This window comes from Cyclopterus lumpus, chromosome 19 (assembly GCF_009769545.1).
Source record: "Cyclopterus lumpus isolate fCycLum1 chromosome 19, fCycLum1.pri, whole genome shotgun sequence".
Lineage (NCBI taxonomy): Eukaryota > Metazoa > Chordata > Actinopteri > Perciformes > Cyclopteridae > Cyclopterus > Cyclopterus lumpus.
Genome location: NC_046984.1, coordinates 2917186 through 2945163, shown reverse-complemented (window position 1 = coordinate 2945163; position 27978 = coordinate 2917186). Strand labels below are relative to the sequence as shown.

Here is a 27978-nt window from a genome sequence, read left to right as displayed (position 1 = left end):
CAACTGTCTCTTCTTTCAGAAATGCCACACTCGTACATATGATCCTAGGGCAGACATGGGCAAAGTACGGCCCCCAGGTCGGGCTTTTTCATCCGGCCCGCCGAACTATTAAAAAAAATATATATATATATATTTGTTTTTTAAACTAACAATTTTAAAGGAGCGCGCACACAAACAGCCTGAAAGAGCTGAGCAATAAATGAGCATTAAGAAACATCGATGCTGGTCTGTTGCCGTCATCGTGCTTCAGGAAACTCAAGTCGGGAACGACACGCTTTCTGCTGCGTGTCAGGCTGCGAGTCCAGCCGGCTGCTCTGCTCACGTCCACCAAGCTCACCGTAATGTACCGCTGGAAAGCGCCGCTTCTTAGTGTTCAGAATGCTTTGGAATTACGTCGTAAAGCGTTAACTTTCGAAGACTTCTGGTAATCTGAATTTGGCATGTCGCCGGAGACGGGGTTCGTACTACAAGAGTTGTAAAATTAACAGCTGCATCCAGAGTATTTCTCCTCGGCATAACGAACGCACATCAAACCCACGGGACCAACAACACTGTTCAACTGGAACGGATTCTTTACTTTTTGGTTATTGGCTTTTACTTGTAATTCATATTGGTTCACACAAACACTCCAAGGGGGTCGTTAGGCCTATTTTAGGGGGGCTACAGAATGTGTCTGTCGGTAGTTTTAACGTGTTACCTGTTTACTTGAGGCAAATGAAAGGGAAGTTAGAAACTGTCTCATTGAGCGAGTGAACGAGCGAATTCGAAATACAAGAAATAACTCTTCTTTGCATTAATAAAAAAAAAAATTTCTATTGAATGTTATATTTGGCACTGAACTGGTTAATTATCTCAGTGATGGTGTCCAAATGAGCATAAAATATCACTGACCCTGAAATTCTGTCTTGTGTTATATACTGAATGAAGCAAAATCACACTGGTTGTGACGTGCCGGGCCGGTTCTATGAACCGGCCCGGCACGTCTGTCAAATTTTAATGTGGCCCCTGAGATAAAAAGTTTGCCCACCCCTGTCCTAGGGTGACCTGCCGACCTCTACCGGACCGCTTTAGTTGATGGTCAAAGTTATCGGCTCCCTTGAGGATTGGAGGGAAACCTAATCTGACATCAGCTGGTTTAATTTTGGGAAATGTACTTTTACTTCACTCCACCTACGTACTGCTTTTGCTTAAAGATTGAATGTACACAAATAAAATGGTTTGTGCTTTTCCAACCAGTTTATTGTCTCTAATGTAATAACTAAATGATGCAGAATGTAATGTTCTATCAGGATTTGTAACCCACATATCGTGACGAATAAATATAGAATCATGTATTGTTATATTCTAATTCATTCACTGGTCATGTTATCTATTTAAAGTAATTAATCTTGGTACATATACTAAGGAAAGTACCTAATGTCAGCTACCTCTCAAATGGAAAGTTGAGTACGTTACTCAGATGTTGGACGCTCCTCCATTCGAGGCCACCGCTGTGCTTTCTACAGGACTAGTTCATGTACAGATAACGAACCCCTGGGCTTCAACACGGTCACAAAGAGTTTAGGTATCAAAGTGAAAAGTGCCATCAGAAAATATGCTATGACTGTCCAACTAAGCTATGATGTTCCAAATAGTCATGTTGGAAAAAGTCAAACAATATTAAAGATTGTTAATGACTTTCTTTTTTTTTCTTCAATATACTATACTTTTATCGACCTATTACTTTTTTGGACATGCTAAACATGACTACTATTTCCATTTGTTTGTAGTGGTTTGTGTACACCTGTTGTCAGGGGAGGGTTCCCCATAGCTAGTGGGCTGCTAGGACCACATGCTGCCCGTGGTCCCCAGAATGTTACATAGATCAGATGCTGTGTTAATTGTGGGTTAAGTGAACACCTGGTTGGTCTGCGCCTAACCTTTTGCTGACCGCTAGAATAAGGCGGTGTTCACGGATGTTGCAGACTCTGAAGTTAAGGAAAGAGGCAATACTGGCAAAATATGGAATCATAGCAGCTGCGTACCGCGGAAGGTTTTTCGGTCTATAAATATGAGAGCCTTCATCTGTTCGCCCCAAAAGACTTGTTTTCAAAACATTTTTTTACTTCACTCATGACTTCTATATCACATGCTATATAGTATGACCTTTGAACAAACAAACCCATGAAACCAGCAGACACCAGTCGAACCAGCTGGAGGACTGAAGGGCATCCAGTCTGGAGGAACTGGTCCCTGTGTGCAGGTTCAAAGAGCCCAACGTGCTGACACCGTGTTTGAAGTCATACGCCTTTTTATTCAGTGTAAAAGTCAGATCTTACAAAACCACCAGATAAACGTTCACAGCCATGCGGAAACAGTTTGCAACGCCTGGAAACCAAGAAGCCATCCATAACAACCGATATTATGATCCAAACGTTTGGCTTTATTTACAAAGTCTATCAAAGCTTGATCACAGCACAGATTTACCATATGAAAGGAAAATGGTATACACTATCAAAAAGATGTACAAACTTTAAACTGTAATCTAATAATGTACCTCAGGGGTCAGTGTTAATATCAATAGCTTTATAATTATTAACATAGATTTTTTTTCTTTTTCATTTGTATCCAAAATAAATTTTGCACAATAACCCTCTCAACTCACAATTATTTTCAGACAATAGTAATCCCAATACATTAAGTCATTTTTATCAAATATATATAGCACCACAATATAATGGTTTAATATAGGGGGTGGAGGGGGGGCTATCACATACAAAAGACCCGTGTTAGTATCCAAGAAAACAAAAACAAATACCGCTGCCCACATTTGGCAGAACCAGTTCAGACCTCTATGGAAGCCCAATACCGTCAGGGAAAGAAAGAATTATGAAATAGAAAGTTCAGATGTAGTTTTCCGTTATGAGATACCTCAACATTTGGACAACTAAAAGTCAATATTATTAAATACATCAAAATTATGAGGCAAAATTGTGAGATACGGTGTCGAAAGTTTGATTCACCGAGCCAAAATTAAGATAAGTAAAAAAAAAAATCAAACTGTCCAAATGAAAAGAAAAAAAAAGGTAATATTATTTGTTATTTAAACGGACACATTTTTACTTTGTTATAATTTTTCCTGAGTAAAAATAAAATATTGAATTAGCATCTCATAATTTTTCTTTTTTTTTTTAATCATGGCCCACTTTACATTTATTTTCTTGGCAGACATGGGCAACCATAATACACTTTACGACCACAGCGGAAGAGGAAAACAAACCCACAGAGACTGGAGAACCAATGACGGTCACAAACAAACAAACAAACAAACAAGGAAAGAAAAACAACCCAAAAGAAACAAGCGCAGCGCGACATCGCGTTCTGTTCTACGTGCGTTCAGTCGGTCAGTGAACACATCATCGCTCCATCTGCAGCTGCTGATGCTCACACACACTTCTCCGACACACACACACACACACACACACACCCAGGGATGGAGCTCAAGCGTTCCATTTCTTTTAGATTTGGGGATCAAGATGAAGCAAGAAAGTGTTCAATATCTACAAGGAGTGAGGAACAGAGGATCCAAAACAGTGTCGATTGTGCGTTTTAAGTATTTAGGGTTAATCTAGAGGAAGGTAGCAGCAATTAGTCAATAGAACAGTCTATTGTTTTCTTTTTGTGTACTAAGATATTAATGCAGTTTGGTCGGGAAGTACTTCAATGCTTCGTTCTGCCTCCAACATCGGAGAACTCCCGTGACCAGATCCTAACCTGAACCCAACCGGCTCCAAATGATTGTGAGACACTGCGTTTTATTGCTCGTTTGGTCTGAGAAGCTCCGTCTCCAATCGGATCCGGAGACACTTCCCAAAACCAACAAGGAAACCGGTAGAAAGGTCATCTCGCATCCCGCTAACGAATAAAAGCAGGAAGCCACGAAACAAAAAAAGAGAAGAGAAAAGCAAATCAAACACCTCGCCGTAAGCTTAAATGTTTAGTGTGAAGGCGGATCTTTTTGAAAAGCCACAAAAACACGTGGACATGAATGCGTCGGATGGTTTGGGAGTTCAGACCTTTGTTGTTGGAATCGGATGGAAGCAAATGAGGGCCGAACGAGCAGAATCTTGAAAAGCCACAGAAAACGCTGAAAATGAGCCACGACTGAACGCTTGATGTTGAAATTTAAACACCGACAAAAGCACAACATGCTTTACTTTACTCTGGAAAACACCCTTCAATGCACGGCATTTGACTTCAGGGGGGGGGGCGCAGATTTTCAAAATCATCCGATTTGAGGTGTGGCGTTCATGCTCAAAGCTTTTGATGCGGCCGCCCCCGGAGGTCACAAGGTCACGCTCAGGCGCCACGTTTCAGCCGCTCGTTTGCTTCCGCGAGGGAGACGAGCGCGACGAAGATGAAGATTTGAGCTTTTCAAAGTCGGACGTGTGATTACAACCCCAAACAAAAACAACAGCACAAACTTCCTGAGAATCTACTGGTGAACCTTACTGGCAGAAAGAGAAGTTATGGATCTTTTACCGTCACTGAGAAGTTGAAATCTGCTCTGCGCTTCACAAAAACTAAAAACAATCATACAATACCATTTTTTGTTGTTAAATTATCTCATCTGTTAATTATATTAATGTAGTGATTATGACATTTGAGGGTGCTATAAGATTTATTCAACATAGCAAAACAATACGGGATCTATTATTATTGCATATCATTCAAATAAGAAGACTACCTCATGTGCTGCGATAACATTCTTCCAATGTTTGGTGTCTAGTCTTCAAGCGGACAATTTTTAGGTAATCACTCTCATTTGCATATGCTAACACACTGCCATATTCTATTTCACGCTCTGGTTTCAGCTGAACGTGGCTAGCATCAGGAGGTAGTAGATGAACAGCTCAAAGATCTCGCTTACAGAAGAAGGAGGAGGAGTCTCTTCCACGGCCACGCGTGGGTTTCAGACTAATCAGGACATGAAACTCCATACCATCATAGTCTTGAAGAATATATATTCTACATATATATATGTATATATAGAATCTATGTCTTTATGCCACTTTTAGATCCTGTCGTGTTGAGTGAATGCTGCCCTCGGAGAATATTGGAAAAGCAGTGCATTGTTCGTGTTTCATTATTAACAACAAACCTGTTATTCTGTGGCTCAGGTGAATCATAAACTAGCTTGCATACATATGGCTCTGACATGAGAACAACCTAAGCAATAATTTTTTTTTTTTTTTTAAACCAGCAAAAAAACAAGAAAAACATGAAAGCTTTGCATATTACCCTAATAAAATATTTAACGTGTTGTTTTTTTTTGCATTTGAAAAACCAAACTTGATGAGTCCAACGTCTTCTTTTGAAAGACAGAAACCACGGCGTGACGCTACAGGTGCTGAAGTACGGAGTCTCGACTGTGCCACATTGTCAGTGTTCAATTATATTCAATTAATACATTACGTTTGTTTTTAAAGAAACTATTATTAATTAATTGCAAAGCATAAAAAAAGAAGAAGAAATCGCTAAATTATTTTGTAATTGTTCTTCGCTTATACATCTTTAAATGATAAGCAAACATAACAATTAAAAAAAAAAAAGGTAAGCCATTTGCAATTCATAATTTACAGACAGAATAAGAAAGTAGAAATATTAATTGCCAAATTGAACATTCTTTTTCCGCCCTTCCCCCACTGTTAAAGCATATCATCGAAACAGAAGGTGAAACTATTTATAATTACAGGTATTAATTGACTATAATTTCATACTGAATAAGTCATGTGATGCATACTCCAGACTCCATATGAGCTGGTGCTCCTCTCGGGGTCAAAATACAGCAGACACAGAAACACCTGCATCACCTGTGGGCGACGCGTCTGCAACGCGGTCTGACACACACACACACACACACACACACACACACACACGCGCGCGCACGCACACACACGCGCGCACACGCAGGTCAGCTGCGTCTCTCCGATAAGACCCAGGCCCCTCCCACGCCGTACAAAGGTCGAGCGCATACACATATGGGGGTCGGCCTGTGAGTCGGCGTGCAGCCCATCACACCAGTAAGGTTTCTCTTGTGTACAACACACCCTGCAGCTCACGCAGTCACACTATGCTAATTATGATTCTTTTAGTATTCCTTTCAAACTAAAAATGTGATTTTTAGTTTCATCATCATCATATATATATATATATATATATATATATATATATATATATATATATATATATATATATATATAGGAAAACAAGCTTATCATCTCCACAGCGCCGTCATTTCTGTTCAACATTACAGAACAACTAAAGAACCATTAATTACGGCTGAATTCTCACTCTATGAAAACACCGTGACCTCATCAGATGTGCAGGTGCACGCTCCTGATTGGAGCTCACCCTCGCCCGTGTGTGATGGACAGTAATGAGCAGGAAGTGAAGGAGGCAGTGTGAAGTACAAATGAAAGTGAAAGCCCAAAGAAGTGATGAAATAAAACAATGAGCATGGTGGATTCACAGCTGCACTATGCCCATTATCATGAACTATTCTCACAATTTCTAGGTCTATTGTGAGTGATTGTGTTGAACTTGAATCAGATGTCGTTGTTCTGTAATGGGTGAATCAGAAATGACTGCGTCAGTGGGAATCTTCTGGCAAACATCGGAAGAAACAAACAAAAGAAAAAGTAAGAAAAAAAGAAAAAGACCGATATCAGTAATGCTGAGCAGCAGTGTACTGAGATCTCTCTTCTAAATCACAATCCTTTATATCTATACTCTGTACTTCTATTTGAATAGCTCTCCACATACTATATGAATATAATCACTTTTATGAAAACAATGCACATCAAGTTTCCCACACAGCCACCAAAGAAACGTTAAAAATGCAAAATAAGTACATTGAGACAAAAAACAACTCCAAAATCATTAGAAAAATAAGAAAGAAAAAAGAAAAGAAAAAAATTCAAGTACTATTAACAAAGTATAAGTCCAGCTGGCAATATTGTTCAGAAGAAAATAATCAAAATATCCACAACTCCGTTCCTCTTACTGCCAGCCTCTTGTCTCTCCTCAGGCCGTTCAGTGGCTGACTCTGACCTGAAAACAACAACAACACAACAACGACGACAACAACAAAAAGAAAAAACAAATGAAAGACCTGGCTCAATAAATGGTTTCTCACAGTTTCTACAGGTCTCTGTGCGCAGCCCAGATTGTGGCGGAGGCAGGACGGGCTGGTGTTGCCTTGCAGGACTCCCACTCCCATGAAAAGAGGATGTTGCTTTTCACCCATCCAAGTAGCTCGCGTCCGATTGGACGCTCCAGACGGGAGGAGAGGACGCCGTTGCATCATCCGTGGGTGGTACGAAAGAGAATGCCCATGTGTGACCCGGGGGGGTGTTTCTTGTGAGTGATGACGTGCACACACAGCTACAAGGTTAGAGCAATTGTTCAGAGGAGTGCTCCCTTCAGGACATTTTGTTTTTCAGAAGCATGAAACTGCCCCACACTGCATCGTACTCCGTAGAATGAGGAAGGCCGGTGGCGTTGGTCTGAGTGCGATTCAAAGCTAGTTTGACTCTCCGTGTTCCTGATCCTTGCTGGGGGAGGGTGGGGGTTTTGCATTGGTCTTGTCCCGTTGGTTCTTTTGGGTCTCGCTCCGTCCCGACATCAGGGCTCCTGTTTGATGTAGTAGCTGCCCGAGCCGTTGCTCTCCTGGTCCGAGGTGCCCTGCGAGAAGGTGAACTCGTCCACCTCCGCCGTCTCCTCCTTCATCCGCAGAAGAGACTCTACAGACAGGGGCGGAGACAGAGGTGGTGGTGGTGGTGGGAGGGGGGGGGGGGTGAAACAAAATGAGACAAAGAAGCATGATTGCTTCAAAGTGAAAACATCGAGGTCGATTTAAGAGGAGAACATGCCGCATCAGCAGCCTCCAGCTCCACACGAAGAGTCTCAAACGTTACCTGATTTGTGGGTTTGGTGGAGGTGGGTTCGGGGTCGGGGCCGGGAGGGCCCCTGGGCGGGGTAAGGGGGCGGGCTCTGCTCTTCGTCCCCGGAGAAGCTGCTCCTCCTCCTGCCTGCCTGACTGAAGGGCCGCCGGCCAACCGGAAGCTTCCTCTCTAAAAACAAAACACCAGCATCCCTTCGGTTCAGAGAGATCCATCAGAAACAGACTCCATCATGTAAATTGTACCCATTTGGAATCAGCATCCGATGTCGCACCCGAGCATGCAGGTGTGTTATGAACTATCAGCGTCACAAAGACTGGTGTCTGGTGACAGACCAGAAGAGGAAGAGGAAGGTGTAGACAGGACGGGGTACTCACTTTTCTTTTGGCCTTTGTACTGCTGGGCCTTTTTCTTCTGCTTGGGTACAGATTGAGGCATTTCTCTGTTACCTGAAAGAAAGAAAAAGACAGTAAACTATGGGATGTTTAAGGGATGGTGAGGTGACGCGCAGTCCAAGAAAGCAGATGCTATCAAAAAATGTGATAGATTTAGGAATTCTATCACAACCTACAATTAGGGGACCGGTATCGACGCCGATACTGGCTTCATTAAGGGCGCCGGATATCGACAACGACACGACCTACTGATGCACAGGAAATAGTTTCCACAGGTATCGAGTCAGCGGACTCCTGAGAGTCGAGACATGAGACTACGTGCTTGTGGAAACTATTTATAACGGTACGTACAATAAAAATGTATCCAGAAGTCTATGACTAAGATGACAAAATGATGAGTGGAAGAATACGGGAACGCACAAAAAAGAAGACTACATGATGTTCAAGAGGTATTCCACCATGTTCTGGCAAAATGCAATTATTAATTAATTATACAAAGCATATCTTTAGAAGGCCTTTTTTTTCAAAAACAGCCGTTTCTTATCTACACAAACCTTCTGTGAACCCGGTTTTATCCAATGTTCAGATTTCTGTTTTGGAAATGTATGCAAGAAGCCTCATTAATAGTTCTACTCTTACTCTGTGAGGCGGGGGGCTGGAGCTGGTACCCCGTCAGCTGACACCAGCCCACGGGGTAGAGGTCAGGTGACTCGCAGTCCACCCACTGGTCGTACTCATCCTCCCAGCCGTCGAAGTGGATCCTCAGTAGCCGGTGCACGATCCTCGTCACCGTGGCGACGCACACCAGCCGTGGCTCCATCAGGTCGACGGCCTCCAGCTTCATGCCTCGGCGGAAACCGTGATTGGGAACCTCCTAGGAGAGTTGCAGAAAATGGAAGCCTGGCGTCGGTGAGCAGTACGCGACCGGTGAACACATGCTGCTGCAAACCGAGGAGGAGCACCAGCGAAGCCTGAATCCCACTGGGCAGCAAGTATGACAAGGAGGCGCTGATCAGCCACACAACATCTAGCAAGTGGTACCTCTGCTATTATTTATTTACACTGATATCAATTTTCCAATTCATGCAAGTGGCGCTTGTCCTTTTTGAATGTGTTTCTTTCTAAAAATTGGGTTTGAATGGATTTGTAAATGGACTCAGAACGTGATCCACGGCACGCCGAGGGGAGAAGTGGAGCGAGGCGGAGGAAGAAGAGTCGACAACGTGATCCACGGCACGCCGAGGGGAGAAGTGGAGCGAGGCGGAGGAAGAAGAGTCGACAACGTGATCCACGGCACGCCGAGGGGAGAAGTGGAGCGAGGCGGAGGAAGAAGAGTCGACAACGTGATCCACGGCACGCCGAGGGGAGAAGTGGAGCGAGGCGGAGGAAGAAGAGTCGACAACGTATTACAAAAGACAAAAACATGGCGGCGTGCGGTTCATCCAAAACATTTTGGTTTAAAGCCAAAGGGGATTAAACATCCACAAACATCGAGCAATTCAATATGTATATGCATGTACAAACTAGAGGATTTTTTAAAAAGACCAATTAATTAATCCAAAAAGCCAATAAAATCTGATACATGTGGAACTGAAGGGTTTTTTTCTATTTCTTGGGAGTTGTTCCTGATCCGATGTGAGGTCCTGGGACAGGGATGTCGTATGTGTACAGATTGTAAAGCCCTCTCAGGCAAATTTGTAATTTGTGATATTTGGCTACACAAAATAAACTGCAAAGTAATAAATAGGAGGTATCGTGATTATTAAATCTTTTCCGAGAAGTCTTTAAAAAGGACTGAAAATCAAATAGATTGTCGAGTTATATAAAATCTAATATATGAGTTAAAGTAACAGGTGAATTATTTATTTTGAATCCCCGTCTTGTATCGTGGACAAAGAGCTGATAGTGTCGCGTCACATCTTCGAGAGAAAACTGTTGTGTTGAAAACGATCGACTAGAACGTGATCCCACGTGTCCGCTCTGCCGAATTATTTTTTAATAAACCCGCGGTACATTGCAAACGCTTCGCCCCAAGTTTTTCGAAACCTTTGGCCAGAGAGAATAGTGCGTTGAATGTTTTGGATTAATCCCCGCGGTGCTCCGTGTACCCGTCCGCGCCCGTTACAGAAGCAGAAAAATGACACCAGAAGACAGTGAAACTGAATGACAAGATCTCAACACAAACACAGTGGAGAAACCAGCCTACCTTGTTAAAGAGCTTGACAGGAGCAGCTATTGAACCTGTTTCTCTGAGGTAGTCAAACCATTTAAATGGCAGTTTAGTGTACCCTGGGGAACAGAGTCAGTGTTGAGACCAGAACATTAGGAAAATCATATGCAAGAAGATGTTATCAAACTACTAACCATCAACTTCACCTCAACGAGAAATGGCATTCAAATATGGCATAGTGTCGAGGAATGGAAGATTTAAAGAAGCTCAATGAACATTTCCCATCAGGAGGTGCGACAGAACGGGTTCGTTTTCCTTTAGGAAATGGAGACACATTGTCCGTGCATAAAAAAGAAAAGAAAACGAAAAACAAATCAAAATATCTGAAACACAGCTTGGTGAGTCGGAGCTTTTCATCACAGCTGGTTGCAGCCGTGACAGACAGGCGCTCACGTTCAAGCGGCCTCCTGCGGCTAACCGGCCGGGGGGGACGTTACTATCAAGTGGATGTTTAATTCCATCTGTGATTGATATCGATACGTCTGCTGGGTGAGAGCACTGTGGAAGAGAAGAGGCTCCCCGGCGCCTCCCCATGGACAAACTGATGCCAACGCTGTGGACGGAAAGGCAATACGCCTCACCTTCTTTTGTCTATTGTGATGTGGAATTAATGCAGCATTAATTCAAAGTCCTATTATCGAAGAAATTAGTGAAATATCTTGTCACTCAATGTGTCTCGCTATCAGCAGATTCCCAAAAAATCAGGTATTGGTATTTTGATTGGGGTTTTGATGGCTGCATCCCTAGAGATTTAAATAATTGGGGTTTCCTTGGACACATGACAGTAAATGCATATATGAAAAGGGAAATAGAACAATCTAAAGTTGTTTCCCTGTGTGATTGTTTTTATTCAGGCCTTTTAAATCTTCCATACCTCTGTGGTCCACTCAATGGGATCAAACGCCCGTTTACATTCACGACGAGAGGCTCAAACCATCGAAGACGAGGAGCGTACAGTACCTCTAGGGGGCGTGAGCTCGATGTCGTTGATTTCACAGAAGCCGACGGGGTAGATGGACGGGGAGGTGCCGTGGTAGCAGAACCAGTCTGATCCGTCCACTGCCTCCGAACCGTCAATCCCGATCATGAGGAACCCGTCTGCCAACACCTACGGAGAACCGCAATGGTTGAGGTCAGTCTGGACCGAGCAAGTCCCCCCCCCTTCCCCCCCATCCCACAGCATTATCTAAACCCACTTACCTTTCTTACAGTGGCTACACATATAGCTGAGAGGTTGAGGGGATCAATGGCTTCTAACTTCATCCCGTCTTTGAACCAATCCCCACTCTGGTCCACGTCTTTCACCTGATACACATTCGGATGGAAGAAAGACCACTTGTGGATTATTATCTGAAATATGATTGAATCATAACAGGGAGATGAAGAGGGCATTTAAGGGTTTGTGGAAACCAGTCGTCAATAATCAATAATCTCATCCCGTGCACATGAGACTGAAGCGCAACACACGGCGCCGCTCCGATTAACTAATCCAGATAACGGGCTGTTATCAGGCTAAAATAATCCCGTTGGTTGTCATCCATCATCAGTTTCAGGACCGATTCGTTCACCCTGGATAAAGTTATCATGAATAATAGTGGGCTCTTATTTTGAAATACGGTAAAACGCAATTGCATTACACAAGGTAGGGGGGGGGCCTCCCAGAATGCACTAGGGCAAGAGATTCAGGGACCCAAGTCTTGTTTTTTTGTGCTTTGTAACAGGTTGTTGTTCTGTTGCACATGTCGCTCCACATGTGTACAGGCTTTCATTACTGATAAACTATTTAAGATATTATCAGAGAATGTGGTTAGACTGCGAGTGATGTTGGAACATGATTGGTGAGCCCCCCCTCCCCCCTCCCCCCCATCAATGGACATGGAAGAGACTTTTCAGAGAAAATGAAACCTCAATAATATCTTTAAGCGAGTCATTTTATTAAATACATTTTTAAAGTTCAATTCACGAATTATCTTTTAAATGTCAAATTGTCTTGTCAATAATATTTTAGTTGAGTTGTTGTTGTTGCAGCATCTCAAACTACCTTTGGATTGGTTCTTGGTTTGACATTATGCTTTTTATTAAGCTTGGTTTCATTTGCCCGATAAAGCCTTTTTCTTTCTTTTTTTTTTTTTTACCAACAGGATTTGGAAAATTATTTTAATGTATTAACATACAAAACATTGAATTAACTCCACCTGTTAGGCCACTTCTTAAAGAGAGAGCGAGTTGGTTTTACCTTCTGGAAGTACGGCGCGGGAGCATCAGCTTGACCCTCGATTTTTTTTGTGAAATCTGAAAAATAAATTGCGATCAGAATGACTTGCCTGAGCAAAAGATGCTTCAGCTTCAACAAGCTAACAAAAGAGTGAAACATGACTGCAGACCATAGAGGAGGAGAAGGAGCCGGGCTTCGACAAACACACTTTGATTATAATCCTTATTTATTTTCTCCTCAATGCGAGTTATGTCTATAATGTCATTGGACTCATAATTTAAATATCCAAAACCGTTGGTGGCAAAAACGAGCAATTTTAGTGGACGGATACTGACGGAAAGGAGCGAGTACATTGCAGCATTCTCCCCAAATACAGCGAGTTCCGAAAGTGTTGCACCTGAAAGTCACGTAGACAATAAACATGGGAAAGAGAGTTTAAAGTGCGCCTTGGTTTCTCACCAGATCTTTTGAAGCGGTGTCCGATGCTGCGCGACCAGCCAATGTTATGAATGAGGGGGCTGTACATGTGGCACCAGAAGTCGTCCGACCCGTCCTGGCTCTCCTCGTAGACCAGCCGGAGGCGACCCCCGATGACCTGCTCCACCAGCGCCACCCGTGTCCGGCACAGATAGTTCTTGTCCACCACCTCCACCCGCATCAGCTTCTTAAAGGGGAACTGCATGTTCTCGTGTACCTACAAGGAAGAAAGAAAAAAAAAAGGTAGTGCGTGGTTTCAACGACGGCAAAGGGATTGAAAACGTTCTGCTCATTTATTGTTCATAAAAGTCGTTTGTCGATTGCTTTGTAGAGGAAGTTCAGGGCCGACACACATGAACGTTTGGCGTCAGCACTATGTGCTTTTGTCAAATCCTTTATCAAGTTTAGAGATAGAAAATGTACATCAAATGTATCATCTTTACCCTATTATAAAGATAGTGGCACTGCCCATCAAAAACAGAAAGAACTACAGCATCATCAAACCGAAGAGGCATTTGTGGGTCTCACCTTGGCATTAAAGTCAGGTGGCAGTGTTTTAGCTCCAGTGAGACGCTTCACAAGAAAGGCTTTCCAGTTAGAGTACTTATGTTGTATGCCTGTAAGGGAGGTCACAAAAATAAACAGTAACAATTGCCACCAAACCCTGCCTTCCTCCCCTCCTGCCCGGAGAACAAGACCCTGCACACGTTCGGCACGAGACTCACTTTTTGGAGGCACGAGGGGCTTGCCGCTCGAAGCGCACCATCCCACCGGGTGCACCTCGGGGACGCAGAGGTCCCACCAGAAGTCCTTACTGGTGTCGTTGTCGAAGCCCTCGTACCGCAGGAGAGCCTTGAACCCTGAACAACCACAGATAAAACACACGGGTCGATTGGACAGCGTCTCCGGAGGCGTTCGACTCCGTCGCCGGGTAAAGTTTGCTCTGTTGTCATGGAGCCGTGGGTGTCGCGCCGACGAGCACTCGAAACTCAACTTTTAAAAAGAGGGAGGAACGTGGATGAGGACTCTTCAGCATGCCCAGAGTGAAGAACACGTTTATCGCCCATGGTTCCATGGCAACGGTGCAAAGTCAAAATCGGCTGAATTTACAAAACGTCATCGTCCCAAAGAAGAGACTGACCCGGAACAATCTCTAGCTTATAAAACACAATGCTCATTGAAAATATTATCTGTTGCTGTTATTTCTCCGCTCAACATTACTGGCCATGAATCGCTCGCTGGCACCACTACGCTGCACGAGATGACTAAAGGAATACAAAGTCACTTTTCCCTCGTGGAGCTTTCCTAATTATTTCAGCTGAAGTTAGGAATGCATCTCTACAGAGAACGAGGACTGTGGGTTTAGTCTCTTTCAGTAAAGCTGAACTACTACCAGATCACAGGAGGAACCATAAAGCCACCAACAATACTTCCAACGTGCTCGTCGACCAGCGCTCATCTGTGCACACCGACCACAATGCAACGACACAAAGCCACCCCGCCAGAGTAGATCAGTGATTTGTGTCCGAGCCGTGTCCCACTGATGTGCATCGTGTTACTGTACTGAACCGCAAGGCAGTTCCTTTTGCGTATGTTTGCCATGTTGAGAGACACAGCATCATATTCATATTCATACATATAGGATTATTCTTATTAAAATTGGAAAAAGCCATTTAAACCAAATCAGCTAGTCCCACCAAATAATCCATAAGAATGAAAATGTATTCATTCTAAACCAAAGGAAGCAGAAAATACGAATACTAACGATACTTTCAGGGCGGATTTGTCATTGAACCAAATGTGCTGTCCGAGGACGTGTCGTCTTACCTGCTAGCTTAATGATTTCTGCTATCCAGTACACCTTGGTGGAGAGGTTGGTATCGGAGTTGGTCACTTCAATCCTCACTCCTTCTTCTATGTCTCCCCAGCACATCCCCATAGGGGCCTGAGACACAGAGGAAGTGAGGGTTTTAAGCCACCAAAAGCAAGAAACCGGGTTGGGGGGTTGCTACCTACCAAAGTGCAGCTTTTACTTACATGCTTGAAACAGCTGACTGGAGCTCCGATCGTGTTATTGCTACAGATATACCGACCCCAGTCAAAGCTCTCTGCGGGGACCACTGGCACAAAACAAGAAGGAGTGTAAAGGCGGAGTATTTCTAAACGGAGCAGCGCTGCAACGCTCTTTTGGTAACATACCTGCTTTTGATTTGGCCTGGTTCTGACTTGCTTGGTACTGGGCGTAGGCAGCCAACTTTGCCATGAGAGGCTGTTTCTGTAAGACTTTTGCCTTTTTTGTTGGGGGTTTGCCCTTGCAAAAAAAAAAGAAGAAAAAAGATATCAATATTATTCGCAATAATATAGGTTTAATCGGAATCTGCCGTCGGAGGCCCGACGATACACTTACCTGGAGTCTTGCCAAGATGCTGGCCTTTTTGGAATTTGAGGAATAACTCCGAGAACAGGACACACTGCAGAAGCGCTTGGTTTTTGAGTAAAAGGCATCTCGCACTCCAACCATCCCACACATCTCACACGTGGCTGTGGAACACAGGCCACAGAACAGACACATGTATTCTGTTAAAATCCCCTCAGGTTACTACGCGCGGGCAAAATGGAACAATACGATATCCAACGGACAAGTTCCAAACATGTTTCCGTGCACTGACCCATTCCCGCCTTGCCGTCAGGGTACGTGTAGACTTGACCATTGTTCTTGATGATGGGCAGGCTCGCGGGGATGGAAGGCACCACCTCATCCTCGCTGTCTTCTGAGCTGGAGCTGCTGGTAGACTCCTCGCTGCAGCTGTCATAGCCATCAAACATCCCGAAGGAGTCTCTCCGCTTGCGCTCTGAACGTGGGGTGCGTTCCGCCTTTACAATCAAGGAAATTACAAAAAAAGGGTCAAATGTTTAAAAAAAAGGCAGCAACTAACAATTATCTTCAACAGTGAATTTTGTGACTACGTTCTGATAGTTGGGTCAATAAAAGGTCAGATAACGGTGGGAATGACCATCACAGTTTTCCCCGACATAGAAAGTGACATTGTTAAATATCTAAAGACATAGTTATGCATCATACAACTAAGCAAACTGGAAATAAATGCATTTGAAGGTTGGTACCAGTGGGTTTGTGTCAAGTTTATTTAGTAACAATAACTGTTGCACAGTCAAGATTTGTGATAATATTTTACAATCTCATTGAAAGGCCATCTGCTATGGAATGTGACCTGGGAAGCTGGCTGTGGGAGCCAATGAGAAATGCATAATACAAAATACTAAAACATTAGAATTTAAAAAGGTGATGTCAAAATGCAAACAATCCAACAGTCCTCTCCGCAGTGAACACCTGACGCTCCAGAAGGCCTCGGTAGACACAACGTCCCGGAACAGAGCGAGAACATGTTTATTTTGACACAGCCTCCACTTCCTCCTGCGAGCAGCGCATCCTAACTGGCGGCGCTAACGAAAACACATTTAGCCAGCGCCAGAGAGAATTATGAGAGAAAAATTTTTTTTAATCAATGCTGCAGCCAGGACATACACGCTACGCGGAATGTCAGCTGCACGAAATAGAAAAGCTAGCTGAGACGAACGGCAAAATTAGGGGCGGCCTTTATTCCAAATAGCTCCCGATGCTAACTAGCGTTAGCGCGGCTAGCTAGCGGAAACCTGTTTTTATCCATAAAGCAAACCACAATTCACACCAGCGTAGCAAACCCACGCCTACACACACATTGTTCAAATAAATGGGGCTTATGTTATTTGTATACGTGTCTGTTTATTATGAGAGCTTGCTCATACTTAACGCTGGCTGAGCCACTAGCTAGCTACCAAACAGATAACAACAAAGGAAGCAGCAAATCCTCTGTGATCGGAGGCTCGCGGACGTAAAATGTCTCCAATTCACGTACCAAATCCCTTGTGTCCTCCATCAGCCCTTCATATAGATAACGGTCTTGGTAACTGGGCCACCCGGTGCAAAGTAAACCCCCGCGCCGGGGATAAATGTTGGCTTTGAAATACCAAAGTCTAAATGAATACTACCAAGCAGGATATCAACAAATTACTCTGCGGCCTCTGCGCATGTGCGAGCGTAACCCACTTTCACGCAATTGGTCAATCCGGGAATGGAGGTCATCGACCCACAGAAACAAAACAGAGGACTCGGCCGTGGAAATGAATGAATGGCCTCCTCAATTTAAGGTCCGAGAACAGACTCATCAATAGAGGGGCTATTCATTGTGAAACTAGTTGTTTTACCATGAGTTTCATAACACTTTCTAAGAGGCATTCGATAACTTTAACCATGTTGGATTTATACAAAAGGAAGATAAACTTGAGAATAACCCTTTCTCTAAGTAGCTTTGGGGTAAAAATGGTCTCACTCCTCTAAATCCATTTTTTTATCATTATTTTTAAAATATATATTTTTAGCATGACCAGGATAACAAAGTAAGACACAGACAATTATTGTGACACAAAATAAATCCTTTATCATATATAGTGCAGTCTATTACACCTCTGAAGAGAAACTACCACTTTCGTCTGGCCTTTAGTTAGTGATCCGGTACATCGTTATGCTTTTATAATGAACAAAATCTGCAGAGCAAATTCAATAATACTGTATGGTTTCCTTTCCAAAATATAAGAATTTGTCAGACCAAATATGTAGGCCATCAAAATCAAAATATACATACAAGATAAAAACAACAAAATTAAACATTAGCTAATCAGCAGCCTTCTCGTACCACCGACTCATCACAGTGCTTTAAACAAATAATAATACTGGCAATACATCGGAACAGCATGAAGGCAAAACACAGGAGTTGTATTGTGGTAACACCAATAAAAAGAACCGTCGGTGAGGCTTCATAATGAGGATTTATGCGGTTGAGTTGAGGTCAGACAAGGAAACGTATCCCTTGTCTCATTTGAACTGATGCAGAGGAAGAGGAGGAGCTGGAAGACAAGAAGAGGAGAGGTCGTTACTTTTGATGACACACATGAATGTTAAAACTCCTTACGTCGCCTAGACGGGAAACAATACCTTTGATGTATATTCATGTCTTTGGTCTCAGAGCAGCTCGTCTTCTATGACATCGTCTACGCTTCCTGAGATTGAAGCAGCTTCTGATGTACAAAGAGAAAAAGAAAACTCCAGTTAATGGCCATTCAACAATCATCTTAACAACATTACAACTAGATTTAGAAGGTCAGAGAATCACAAATGTAATTACTTTTAGACACAAAGGCCCTCTCATTTCACTGAACATGTAATACAGTGAGATAATGTCATAACATACTAAGAGGGCTGCAAATTGAAGTTAAAATAAATACTTCACTCATAAAATGAGTGAAGTATTTATTTATTCTTAATGTATATCAATTATTCCCCCTTTCTTACCTTGAATTCTTGAAGAAAACTGTAGCTTTTTTTTTTTTTTACCGCTTTAAACTACTTCCTTGTAAGTGTCCTCTCATCACCGGTTAACTCCTCAAAGAAGTAAAATACACAAAGAACCCACCAAATATTGAGCGAGGGAGGGAAAAGGAAGTTACTGTCCTCACCGGATAAGCTGATGCAGGAGAGACTAAGCTCCGATGACGCTCCTATCACGTCGTCCTGTCGGGGGACAAGAAACCAAGATGAGAGGGTTGGAGCGAAGAAGAAGAAGGCGCAGCGGCAGCATCGAGTCGGCTACGTTGTGTTCGATGAAAAAGTCACTTCATGGTGGCCGTCTTGTTTCAGAAGGCAGCACAGACTGACGGTTTCTTTTTTCTTTTTACAAGAACAACAGTTTCTACGTACGTCTGTCTGCCTGTCTGTCTGTCTGTCTGTCTCTCTCCAGGGGCCCTAGGACGCAGTACTTAATGGAGACAATATTATTGAGATTTTGCGATACGCTGAGTATTGCAATATACGTATTTGCGATATATTGAGATTTATTACCCATTTTTAACTGCAAATGATGCATTTCATCAAAATCAGTTGGATCTAATAAGATAAAGTTTTCACTTGGTTAATCTCACATCAGTCTAGTTCTAATAGGTCTACAGCCAATGAACTACAATATTTATCGTGAACTATTTTTAATTGTCCTTGATTTAGGTGGTGATTTGCATAAACACACGATTCAAATCATTAGGAAATACAAGATTGTATTTATATTGATAAAAAAAAAATCTGAACATTACTTATTTTAATTCATTTTGGTCCAATACTCATTTATTATACTGAATGGAGCTTGAACAATGTGATTGGTTGTTCACATGCGTCCTTATCAGACTAGTGACTGGAAGCTGCTGGATGGTTTGTTTGCTTGGTTGAGATACACTTTCGTCTGGTTTCTTCCAACTCAATTTCCATGCGTTTCAAGTCGAATTGTTTTGGTCCAATAAACGGTTCAAACAGCCGCTCCACTGCCTGCGGGTACAAGTTAATACAAAATTTTAAAAAGCAATTGGAGGATGTTTTCAAATATTTCAGTCCAGGTTTGAAGATTATAAAGGAGGCTCTCGCCTGAAAGTTCTCACAGTAAAATGTTTGATGCTTTGTTGCCAAATCATTTTCTGAAAGAAAAAGAGAAGTCTTCTTATTACATTTCCTGATTTCAATAGAAATAATAATTGTTCCTTTAGTGTCCGTTAAATCTAAATAAAACCCCTCGTTCTCACTCGGCCGAACATCTGGTTTAAAGATATTAAACAGGAGCGAGAAATACTGGCCTTCAGATAAAACCACCATCGTTAAACCTTCCCGACAGCAGTGTTAATCAGGCCAATGGAAAACAAATCCAGTGTGTTTAGTGCATCACCAGCATCCTCTGGAGACAGCCCTCGGTCCTCCCGCTCACCGCCTCCTGGAAGCTGACGGCATGGCCCAGCCGTACGAGCTCCTCGCCGATATCTACAGTCTGGGATAGGCAGTTTTTTTTTTGTTTTTTTAAAAAAGATGTGTGCAAAGAGACAGAAGACAAACAAAGATAAATAACGCTCAATAAAAACAACCCACGCTGTTGTCGTAGAGCTTGACGCTGGGCCAGGAGGAGATGTCAGAGTGGGAGTAGCTGCACAGTTTGGCCTGCAGGGGTCTCCAGCAGGCGCAGCTTGTCAGCTGCTCGAACTCATCCAAGGCGGCCTCAGTCCACACCTCTCCTGACCAACAAGGACAATTGCAAACGAAATGTGAGTGGGGGGGGGGGATTCATTGTCATTTCAGAATATTGCATTTTTCAACTTTTTCTTAGTGGGCTTTTACCTTTTGGTCTCACTCCTGCTAAGTTGCACTCAATGGCTTGGAATGGTAAGCTGAGGAAGTCACTCCTGAAATATCAATGCATCAAAAGCAATAAATGACTTAAAAATCGAAAATATCATCAAAATCGGACATGTGTCCAAATAGCATTTTAATTAGAGTATTGTGGTGCTGCAGAGTCCCAGCCCACATATGATCATCATCATCATCATCATCTCGACAGACTAATGAAAAAAAAATCCTTTAACATTGTTTTCTGTTTTCACATTGTCATTTGATACATCGATTATAGCCGCGACATACGTACATAATTAAGAGATAAAGTCTCATTGAAAGCGAAGGCGTCAGTCATCTTACCTCATACGGCAGAGGCCGTCTCGTGGCAGCTCCCCGTTGTCCCCAAAGTCAACGTAGTAGAGGTCCACCAGTCCGGAGCCCAGCACTCCCAGCACCCTGGCCCTGTTCCATGTACCGTGGTCGTGGTACGGAGCGGCCACAATGTCCCCCACCACAATGGTCTCCACCCTCTGCTCCTGGAGAGGAACAGCTGACTTATTACTTCTAACAACAATTTTGTTTGATTTTGAGTGGGTTTTTTTTCAAACTTGGACAACTGAAGCACAAATCTGCATATGGATGGACAGAGGAGAAGGTCAGTGTTGACACTTATTAATATTTATGGATTCACTCCATTTTCTCGCTTTTATTTGGGGTGTATTCATGCTACACGGTTTGGAACTACAGTTCCCATAATTTGGGGGCTTTGGGGGGGATCTTAAGAGGAAGTTTAAAGTCAGTGAGTACAACTTGTTATTCTTTATACAGCCTGCCTATCATTTGTTTTCAAGCTCAATAAGCAAATTGGACTGACTTTCTCCCATGTTTTAAATCTTCCAGGAGACAATGGCTTCGCATAAAATCCTGATTGGAGCATCCTGACAATGTACCCATATCGACAACTCTCACTGGACTACTGAAGAAAGCGGATTTTAAGCGGATTCATGGCCGTTAATTCACAATGGACATGGGAGATAATAATATGCTTGGATAGTAGAAGTCACACTGATTACTTAAGAGTCTGTGTGGTCAGATTTGACTGAGTTACAAGTCCAACACAAACACAAACTGTGGTTTTTAAATGACTAATTGCCTCCATGAGCTGTGCGTCAGCCACTTCAGTGGTTAGTGCTAAGTGTGTTGATAAGCGGGCCCTATGGAGACACCTCAAACTTATATATACATATTAAACATGTATTAGACAGTTGTCCTTACGCCGGGGTTGCCACTGTTGTAGAAGCGGTTCATCTCCTGCATCAGTTTGTCCAGCTGAAGGGAACGCACCCCGAGGATCTGGATCCAAAAGTGGTTTGGGTTCTCCGACGCAGAAACATAAACCTCGAGGTGTTCGTCGGGCTGGAAGCTAAGGTCTGGGCTGGGAACTGGACAACAGAGAGGATGATATGAGATGTGTGTTCAAGGACAGATGTCAGTGAGGCAGAGTGGATCGTCTCCTCGAGACTCGATTATAGAGAAATCAAACTCACTTTCAAACTTGGAAATTTCAGAGAGAGAGTCTGTGGAGACACTCTCCTCCTCTTCCTCTTCCTCTTCGTCATTGGCTGTGTTGGTGATTTTAAGCTCCTCGATCTTGTCAAAAATAGTTTCTGGGTGTTCTGTGGTCCCATTGGCATGGATACGCCCATTGCTCTCCGTCTGCGAGTAAGGGCCGTTGTTGTTGTTGTTGTTCAATCCCGCTGGGGCCTCCGTCCCTGCGTCGTCTGGCCTCTGATGTACGGCGGTGTGGCCGCGCTTCTGGCGCAGGGCAGACGACTGCGAGATCTTTGTCCTCACCATCGTGTCCTCCCTGACCTTTTCTAGAATCAGCTCCTGCGAAACAGATCGTGTTAAAAAAAAAAAAAGGAAGTCGGGAGTTGCATTCGTGTTCTTGCGAGTGGACCGTCACCTTGGCCTGTTCCACTTCCTGTCTGGTCCCTGTGATTGTCACGTTGCCCGTGGCCCCGGGGCCGTGCGTCTTCTCTTTGGAACAAGTTACTTTGGCCCCCGTGGTCCTGGTGATCAGTTTCAAACTCTCTCCGCCGCGGCCTGCAAAACACACGCCAACAATGAGCGCATTTTGCTTCATGTATGAAGTAACATGTATCATATTACAATGTTATCACATATTGATTAGTACGACTTCTAGCATGCAACTGTGTGTATGCTAATGAAGTGAATAGGCTGCCAGCAGTCAGAGAAACAACAACCACCACAACAACAACAACAAGCTACCTATTATTCGTCCGAAGGCGATCTGAGGAACTTCCAAAGCCTCGCTGACTGGCTCGCTGTCCGTGACCAGGTTCTGCAGGACGCAGCGGGCCAGCAAGACCTGCTCCTCAGAGCCCTGCAGCAGGAAGCAGACAGTCGTCCTACAGCCGGGCTCCCCGGGATCTGGCAAAATCCTCACATGAGCTCCGGACTTCTGGGCCACCTGAGAGGAGGAGACCGCAGGAGAGCAGTGAGGCGGCCGGAAATGACCGACTTTCCTCCTCGTGTATGGAAGTACATTTGGAAATTATGGGCATTTTCCCCTGTCTTCAAAATTTAAGAAATTATCTAAAATGAAGACTTATTATGAAATGTTATTTTATAATTCTGCATTTGTCAAATCTCATTTTATAAACCTCTGTAATTTCACAATGCCCCTTTTTTTCAAAAGACTGTTTTTTCATTTTAATGTTGGGATATTTCCCAGTAGCACTTTTTAGGCAGTTGGTTGCAATCTAAAGACGCCATCTAGCTCCTGCTCTGAATCCAAACGGAAGATGGAAAATCAAACATTTATTTATTTAGCTTCACAAGGCTCTGCATGGCAGCGCCATGAGCATCAAAGTGAAGAGATGTCAAATCAATTATCCTGAATCCGCATTATTATGAATCCCACTGCTCTTGTGGCATTATGAAAAATGCCATTTTGAAAATTGGATGAAATCACATTTCCCAATAATAACTTGATTTTAAATAACTTTTTCAATTATTTTAGAAATTGCAATCACAATGTATTCATTGATTATTTAATAAATCACATGTTTTAATTCATTTCATTTGGAACACTTTTGGAGAGACATGATTCTCCAGAAAGTAATGATAGTTGCAACCCTAACCCAGATAAAAACAAACCTTGGCAAAACACACAAACACACACTTTTGTGATATTGATATGCATTCCGTTTTGTTTTGGTAAAGCTACTCACCGTGTCCAGAAACGTGGCTTGGTATCTGGACATGTTCCGATAAACTTCTACTGGAAGTGTCACCTTGGACACCTGCGTGTTGGGCTCCTGATCAGCTGATGGCAAAAGGAACACAACCGCCAGTTACAGATGAGGTCATCAGAGAACAAACAGTCAGAAAAGGCACAGTAACCTTCCAGCAGCAGGTACTCACGGTGGTTGGCACTGCTTATGCGGCGATAGACGATGTAGCCCACCGTGGCCCCGACGGAGAGCCCCGCAGCAAGGGCCACCATTTTGCCCGTGTTTAGGGAGCTCTTGTGACCCTCCATCACTGCGTCCAAGACACGGCGTGCACCCAGCGGGAGGCTCCACCTAAAACACAAACACCACATTAGCCTTCCCGACTGTCCTGCAAGTTACTGCTCCTTATATTTTACGTCCAGTCCCATCAACTCCTGCCGATGAAATGTCTACACAACAAATCAGGCTTTTTGTAAATAAAATTCAAAGTGAAATGCAATCAGAATGCTGTTGTCATGTACAATCCTCAGAGTTTACAGTCATGCAGCTTAAAGCATTAGCCAGCCGGAAATCAAAACAGGAGATCAGTGTTCTCAAACATACCCACACTACAGACCACTTATCAAATTGTTATTTATCTGTGTAACCCCAATTGATTATGCAGATGATACTCAATTATATCTATCAATCAAGCCAGAAGAAACCAACCAGCTCACTAAACTTCTTAAAGACATAAAAACCTTGATGACCTGCAACTTTCTGATGTTAAACTCAGACAAAACTGAAGTTATTTTGCCCTGAACACCTCAGAGATCAATTATCTGGTGATGTGGTTTCTGTAGATGGCATTGCCCTGGCATCCAACACCACTTTCAGTCCGGGGGGCAGACACAGTCACCATATTTAAGAATAGACTTAAGACTTTCCTCTTTAATAGTGCTTATAGTTAGGGATGAATCAGGTTTGCCCTGGTCGAGCCCCTTGATATGCTGCTTTTGGCTTATAGGCTGCTGGGGGATGTTTTAGGATACACTGAGCACCTATCTCCTCTTCTCTCTCTACTTATGGACACATTTACGTCTCTTCATTTCACATTACTAACGCTACTTCTTCGCCAGAGTCTTTGTGCCTTGTCGCCTCACAGGGTCCATTGGACCTGGCTGTGTCTGGAGCCGGTCCTGGCTCCTGGGCCCTGCCCCCTGACTCCTAGCCCCTGCTTCCTGCCCCTGGCCTCCTTCCTCATTGGCTCTGCCTCCTTCTTTGTGCCTCCTGCCTCAAGGGCCTGGCCTCATGCCTCATTGGTCCAGCCTCTTTCCATGCCTTCTTCCTAATGGGCCGGCCTCTTGCCTCCGTGGCCCTGCCTCCTGCAATTTGGGTATCAGCCGACACAGAGTTCTGATGCCAGTGTTTCATTAACTAGCTAGTTGAGAAACTGATGGGACTTGGACACTCCAACATCCCATCAGGCAGCTGTTTTTTGTAAGGTTGTTCATTATGAGCACTTGAAGGACTTAACATCCGGGTTGTTCGGGGGTCAAAGTTCAATCTTGATCTTAGAAAGAGCAGATGAGCAGTCTTCTCAACCGAGTGACGATTATCGATGGTGAAACGTGTCGTTACAGGAGCGATTAGGTCATACAATTTAGATCATTTCCACTAAAGTAAATTACATTGAATTGGAAGTGTCCCTTGTTTTGTCTGGGACCTCCCTAAAAAAAAAAAAAAAAAAAGGTATTTTAAAAACCACTGCAGGAGATTCTTAAAATGTAGCCCCTGACACTGTCATCAGACTACATCAACTTGCTAAAAAGAATTAGCTGGCAGAAACGTGCACAAGCAGTCAATAAAGTCACCTAAATGATGAAGCATTTAGTGTGCATACACAAACAGCACCAAATCTGCAGCTGCTGTGACCCTGACTTCAGGACAGGGTGCACTGAAAGCTGCTCACAGTTGGGCGACCTCCAGCCATTCCATTCATCCCTGAACACTGGCAGCCAATTGTTTACGAGGCTTTTTAGTGTATAAAACCCCCCCCCACACACACACACACACACACACACACACACACAGAGACAGAATGCACCGGAGGTGAGCCAACAGCAATGAGTATTGAGACCAGTCATGCAAGATGCCGTCTCACTGGGAGAAGAGGGCTCTGGGACAGTAGTTGAGAAACACATGGGACTTGGACACTCCAACGTCCATCTCGGGAAGAATCTGATTTGTTTTGGTTTTCATCCACGTTCAACACTACTGACGAGACAGGTAGAAGGAGAGGAAGAGTTTCAGCTTTTCAAGTCCCTACATGGAAGCAACTGGTCAATCACATTGCGCGGCGTGGGAGACAATCAGAAAGGCATCGTTAGTTCATCAGACATCACCTCAATGCAGACCTTCACTGGTGTGACGATCAGAAAGGCATCGTTAGTTCATCAGACATCACCTCAATGCAGACCTTCACTGGTGTGACGATCAGAAAGGCATCGTTAGTTCATCAGACATCACCTCAATGCAGACCTTCACTGTGGTGACGATCAGAAAGGCATCGTTAGTTCATCAGACATCACCTCAATGCAGACCTTCACTGTGGTGACGATCAGAAAGGCATCGTTAGTTCATCAGACATCACCTCAATGCAGACCTTCACTGTGGTGACGATCAGAAAGGCATCGTTAGTTCATCAGACATCACCTCAATGCAGACCTTCACTGTGGTGACGCGTGCAAACGAATGAGTGTTTTCTAAAACAGCAACTTCAAGTGGAGTTTCTTACAGAAAGACGGACACAAATGGGCAAAACATAACACGAGACTTTTCTTGTAAATTGTTACGGCGTCAGACAGCAGTTTTGTTAACGCCATAAGCCCAACATGTCACTTGTTCCGCCGCCTGCAACACGCTGTGTTTCCGTAGGACAAGCGTTGATAAACTCATCGACAGCCGAACCGGAAGGACGCGCGGTGTCCCGCTCGTGCGTCCAGCGTCTTGAGGTTGACGCCACCGAAACATCAGCTCCGTGACCAGCGGAGAGGAGGGATAACCTTGGCTCTTCCCTCGGCCGCCCTAGAGGCATGTTATTATCCTGAACCACTCGCGGCTTCGTTTGTCTCACACCGAGACGCGAGCTGGTAGAACTCAACGTCAACCTCCACATTGGTTCGGTTTTCCGACGCGAAAACACACAACGCGAAGCTAGCCGAGGCTAGCGTTAGCTGTGGCTGCGGGTTGACACATGCAGGCGAGTGGAACGTTTAGAAAACAGGTCAGCAAACGTCCTTGGCACGCGCACATCACGCCCCAACACATACACACAAGAACAGCCTCGGGATGTTGTCAGGGTCTAATGCAATTCAAAAAGAGGAGGAAAAGGGTGTTATAATGTGTGACACTTACAGAAAGACACCTCGCGCTCTTTAGAATCGACCTCGTCTGCAACTTGTCAAGCTGCAACTAGCTACACCGGAAGCAATACTAGCTACACACACACAGAATATAGACTGATAACTGAATAGTTGTGAAAAGCATGCGAAACGGTAATATGGTTAAAGCCACTAATCAGACCCCGCCCGAAAATAATTCACGTTTATTTCTTAAGGAAACGGGACTTTCCACCGAAATAACGACGTTTGCTTTGAAAGGTCAACCGGAAGTCTGTCTCTTCATTCTGGTTACTTTACACTTGTGCCAGTAGATTTGATGCACTGCCCTATCCATACACGTGCAATATTGGCGACAACAGTAAATCACGCGTGCGCTGTAAACCATCCGGGGGGAGGGCGGGATGTCATAAATATGTTATGAAAATAAATGGTTCTTATTATACACCTAACTCATATGAACCTGTCATATGAATCATTCCTTGTTTAATTCTAAAAAAGAATTAAGGGAAATACGAATTAATGCAAGTGACAAATGTGTCAAATCAATAAAAAAAACAAGATTTAACATACAGATTATAAATACATTGCAGGGATCACACTTGCAGAACTGAGTCAATACAAACAAACAACTCGAATAAACGAATAAACTATATTTCTTGAATAATTGTATGGCATTGTACATATTTCCAACTCGAAGTTGCTTAATAAACCTTTAAGAATAATTATTATAATTTTGCATTTACTGTTGAATGTGTGCGCTCCAATCCGCTGACACCTGTCAATTTGAATATGTGTGAGAGTTGAGTGCTGTCAATTATAA

The 27978-nt window shown here is 43.6% G+C and overlaps 2 protein-coding genes across 17 annotated transcripts; both read right to left on the bottom strand.

Annotated features, from left to right (window-relative positions):
• Positions 1-6746: 6746 nt before the first annotated feature.
• On the bottom strand, positions 6747-17332 carry mbtd1 (mbt domain containing 1). The gene is made up of 17 exons (XM_034558328.1): positions 17175-17332; positions 15930-16134; positions 15668-15801; positions 15460-15571; positions 15298-15380; positions 15088-15205; positions 13986-14120; positions 13789-13877; positions 13243-13477; positions 12805-12860; positions 11769-11873; positions 11529-11676; positions 10545-10627; positions 8978-9212; positions 8321-8392; positions 7959-8114; positions 6747-7784 (listed from the first exon to the last, which is right to left on the bottom strand). The coding sequence occupies exons 1-17, from the start codon at positions 17193-17195 to the stop codon at positions 7666-7668; spliced, it is 2106 nt and encodes a 701-aa protein (XP_034414219.1). The 5' UTR covers positions 17196-17332; the 3' UTR covers positions 6747-7665.
• A 398-nt stretch (positions 17333-17730) lies between these two features.
• tdrkh (tudor and KH domain containing) lies at positions 17731-27289 on the bottom strand. Of its 16 annotated transcripts, none has more exons than XR_004611582.1 (16): positions 27172-27289; positions 26284-26486; positions 26160-26238; positions 23966-24126; positions 23773-23867; positions 22808-23009; positions 22482-22621; positions 22063-22405; positions 21791-21957; positions 20876-21051; positions 20522-20586; positions 20260-20418; positions 20079-20177; positions 18832-18886; positions 18311-18393; positions 17731-18222 (listed from the first exon to the last, which is right to left on the bottom strand). XR_004611582.1 is itself a non-coding variant. In XM_034557897.1 (16 exons), the coding sequence occupies exons 4-15, from the start codon at positions 24081-24083 to the stop codon at positions 18338-18340; spliced, it is 1659 nt and encodes a 552-aa protein (XP_034413788.1). In that variant the 5' UTR covers positions 24084-24126; positions 26160-26238; positions 26284-26486; positions 27172-27289; the 3' UTR covers positions 17731-18222; positions 18311-18337. The 16 variants fall into 16 exon arrangements, 11 of the variants coding, with proteins under 11 accessions (XP_034413788.1, XP_034413791.1, XP_034413789.1 ...); XM_034557897.1 differs by having other exon boundaries at positions 20276-20418; XM_034557900.1 differs by having other exon boundaries at positions 20276-20418; positions 26172-26238.
• Between the last annotated feature and the right edge of the window lie 689 nt (positions 27290-27978).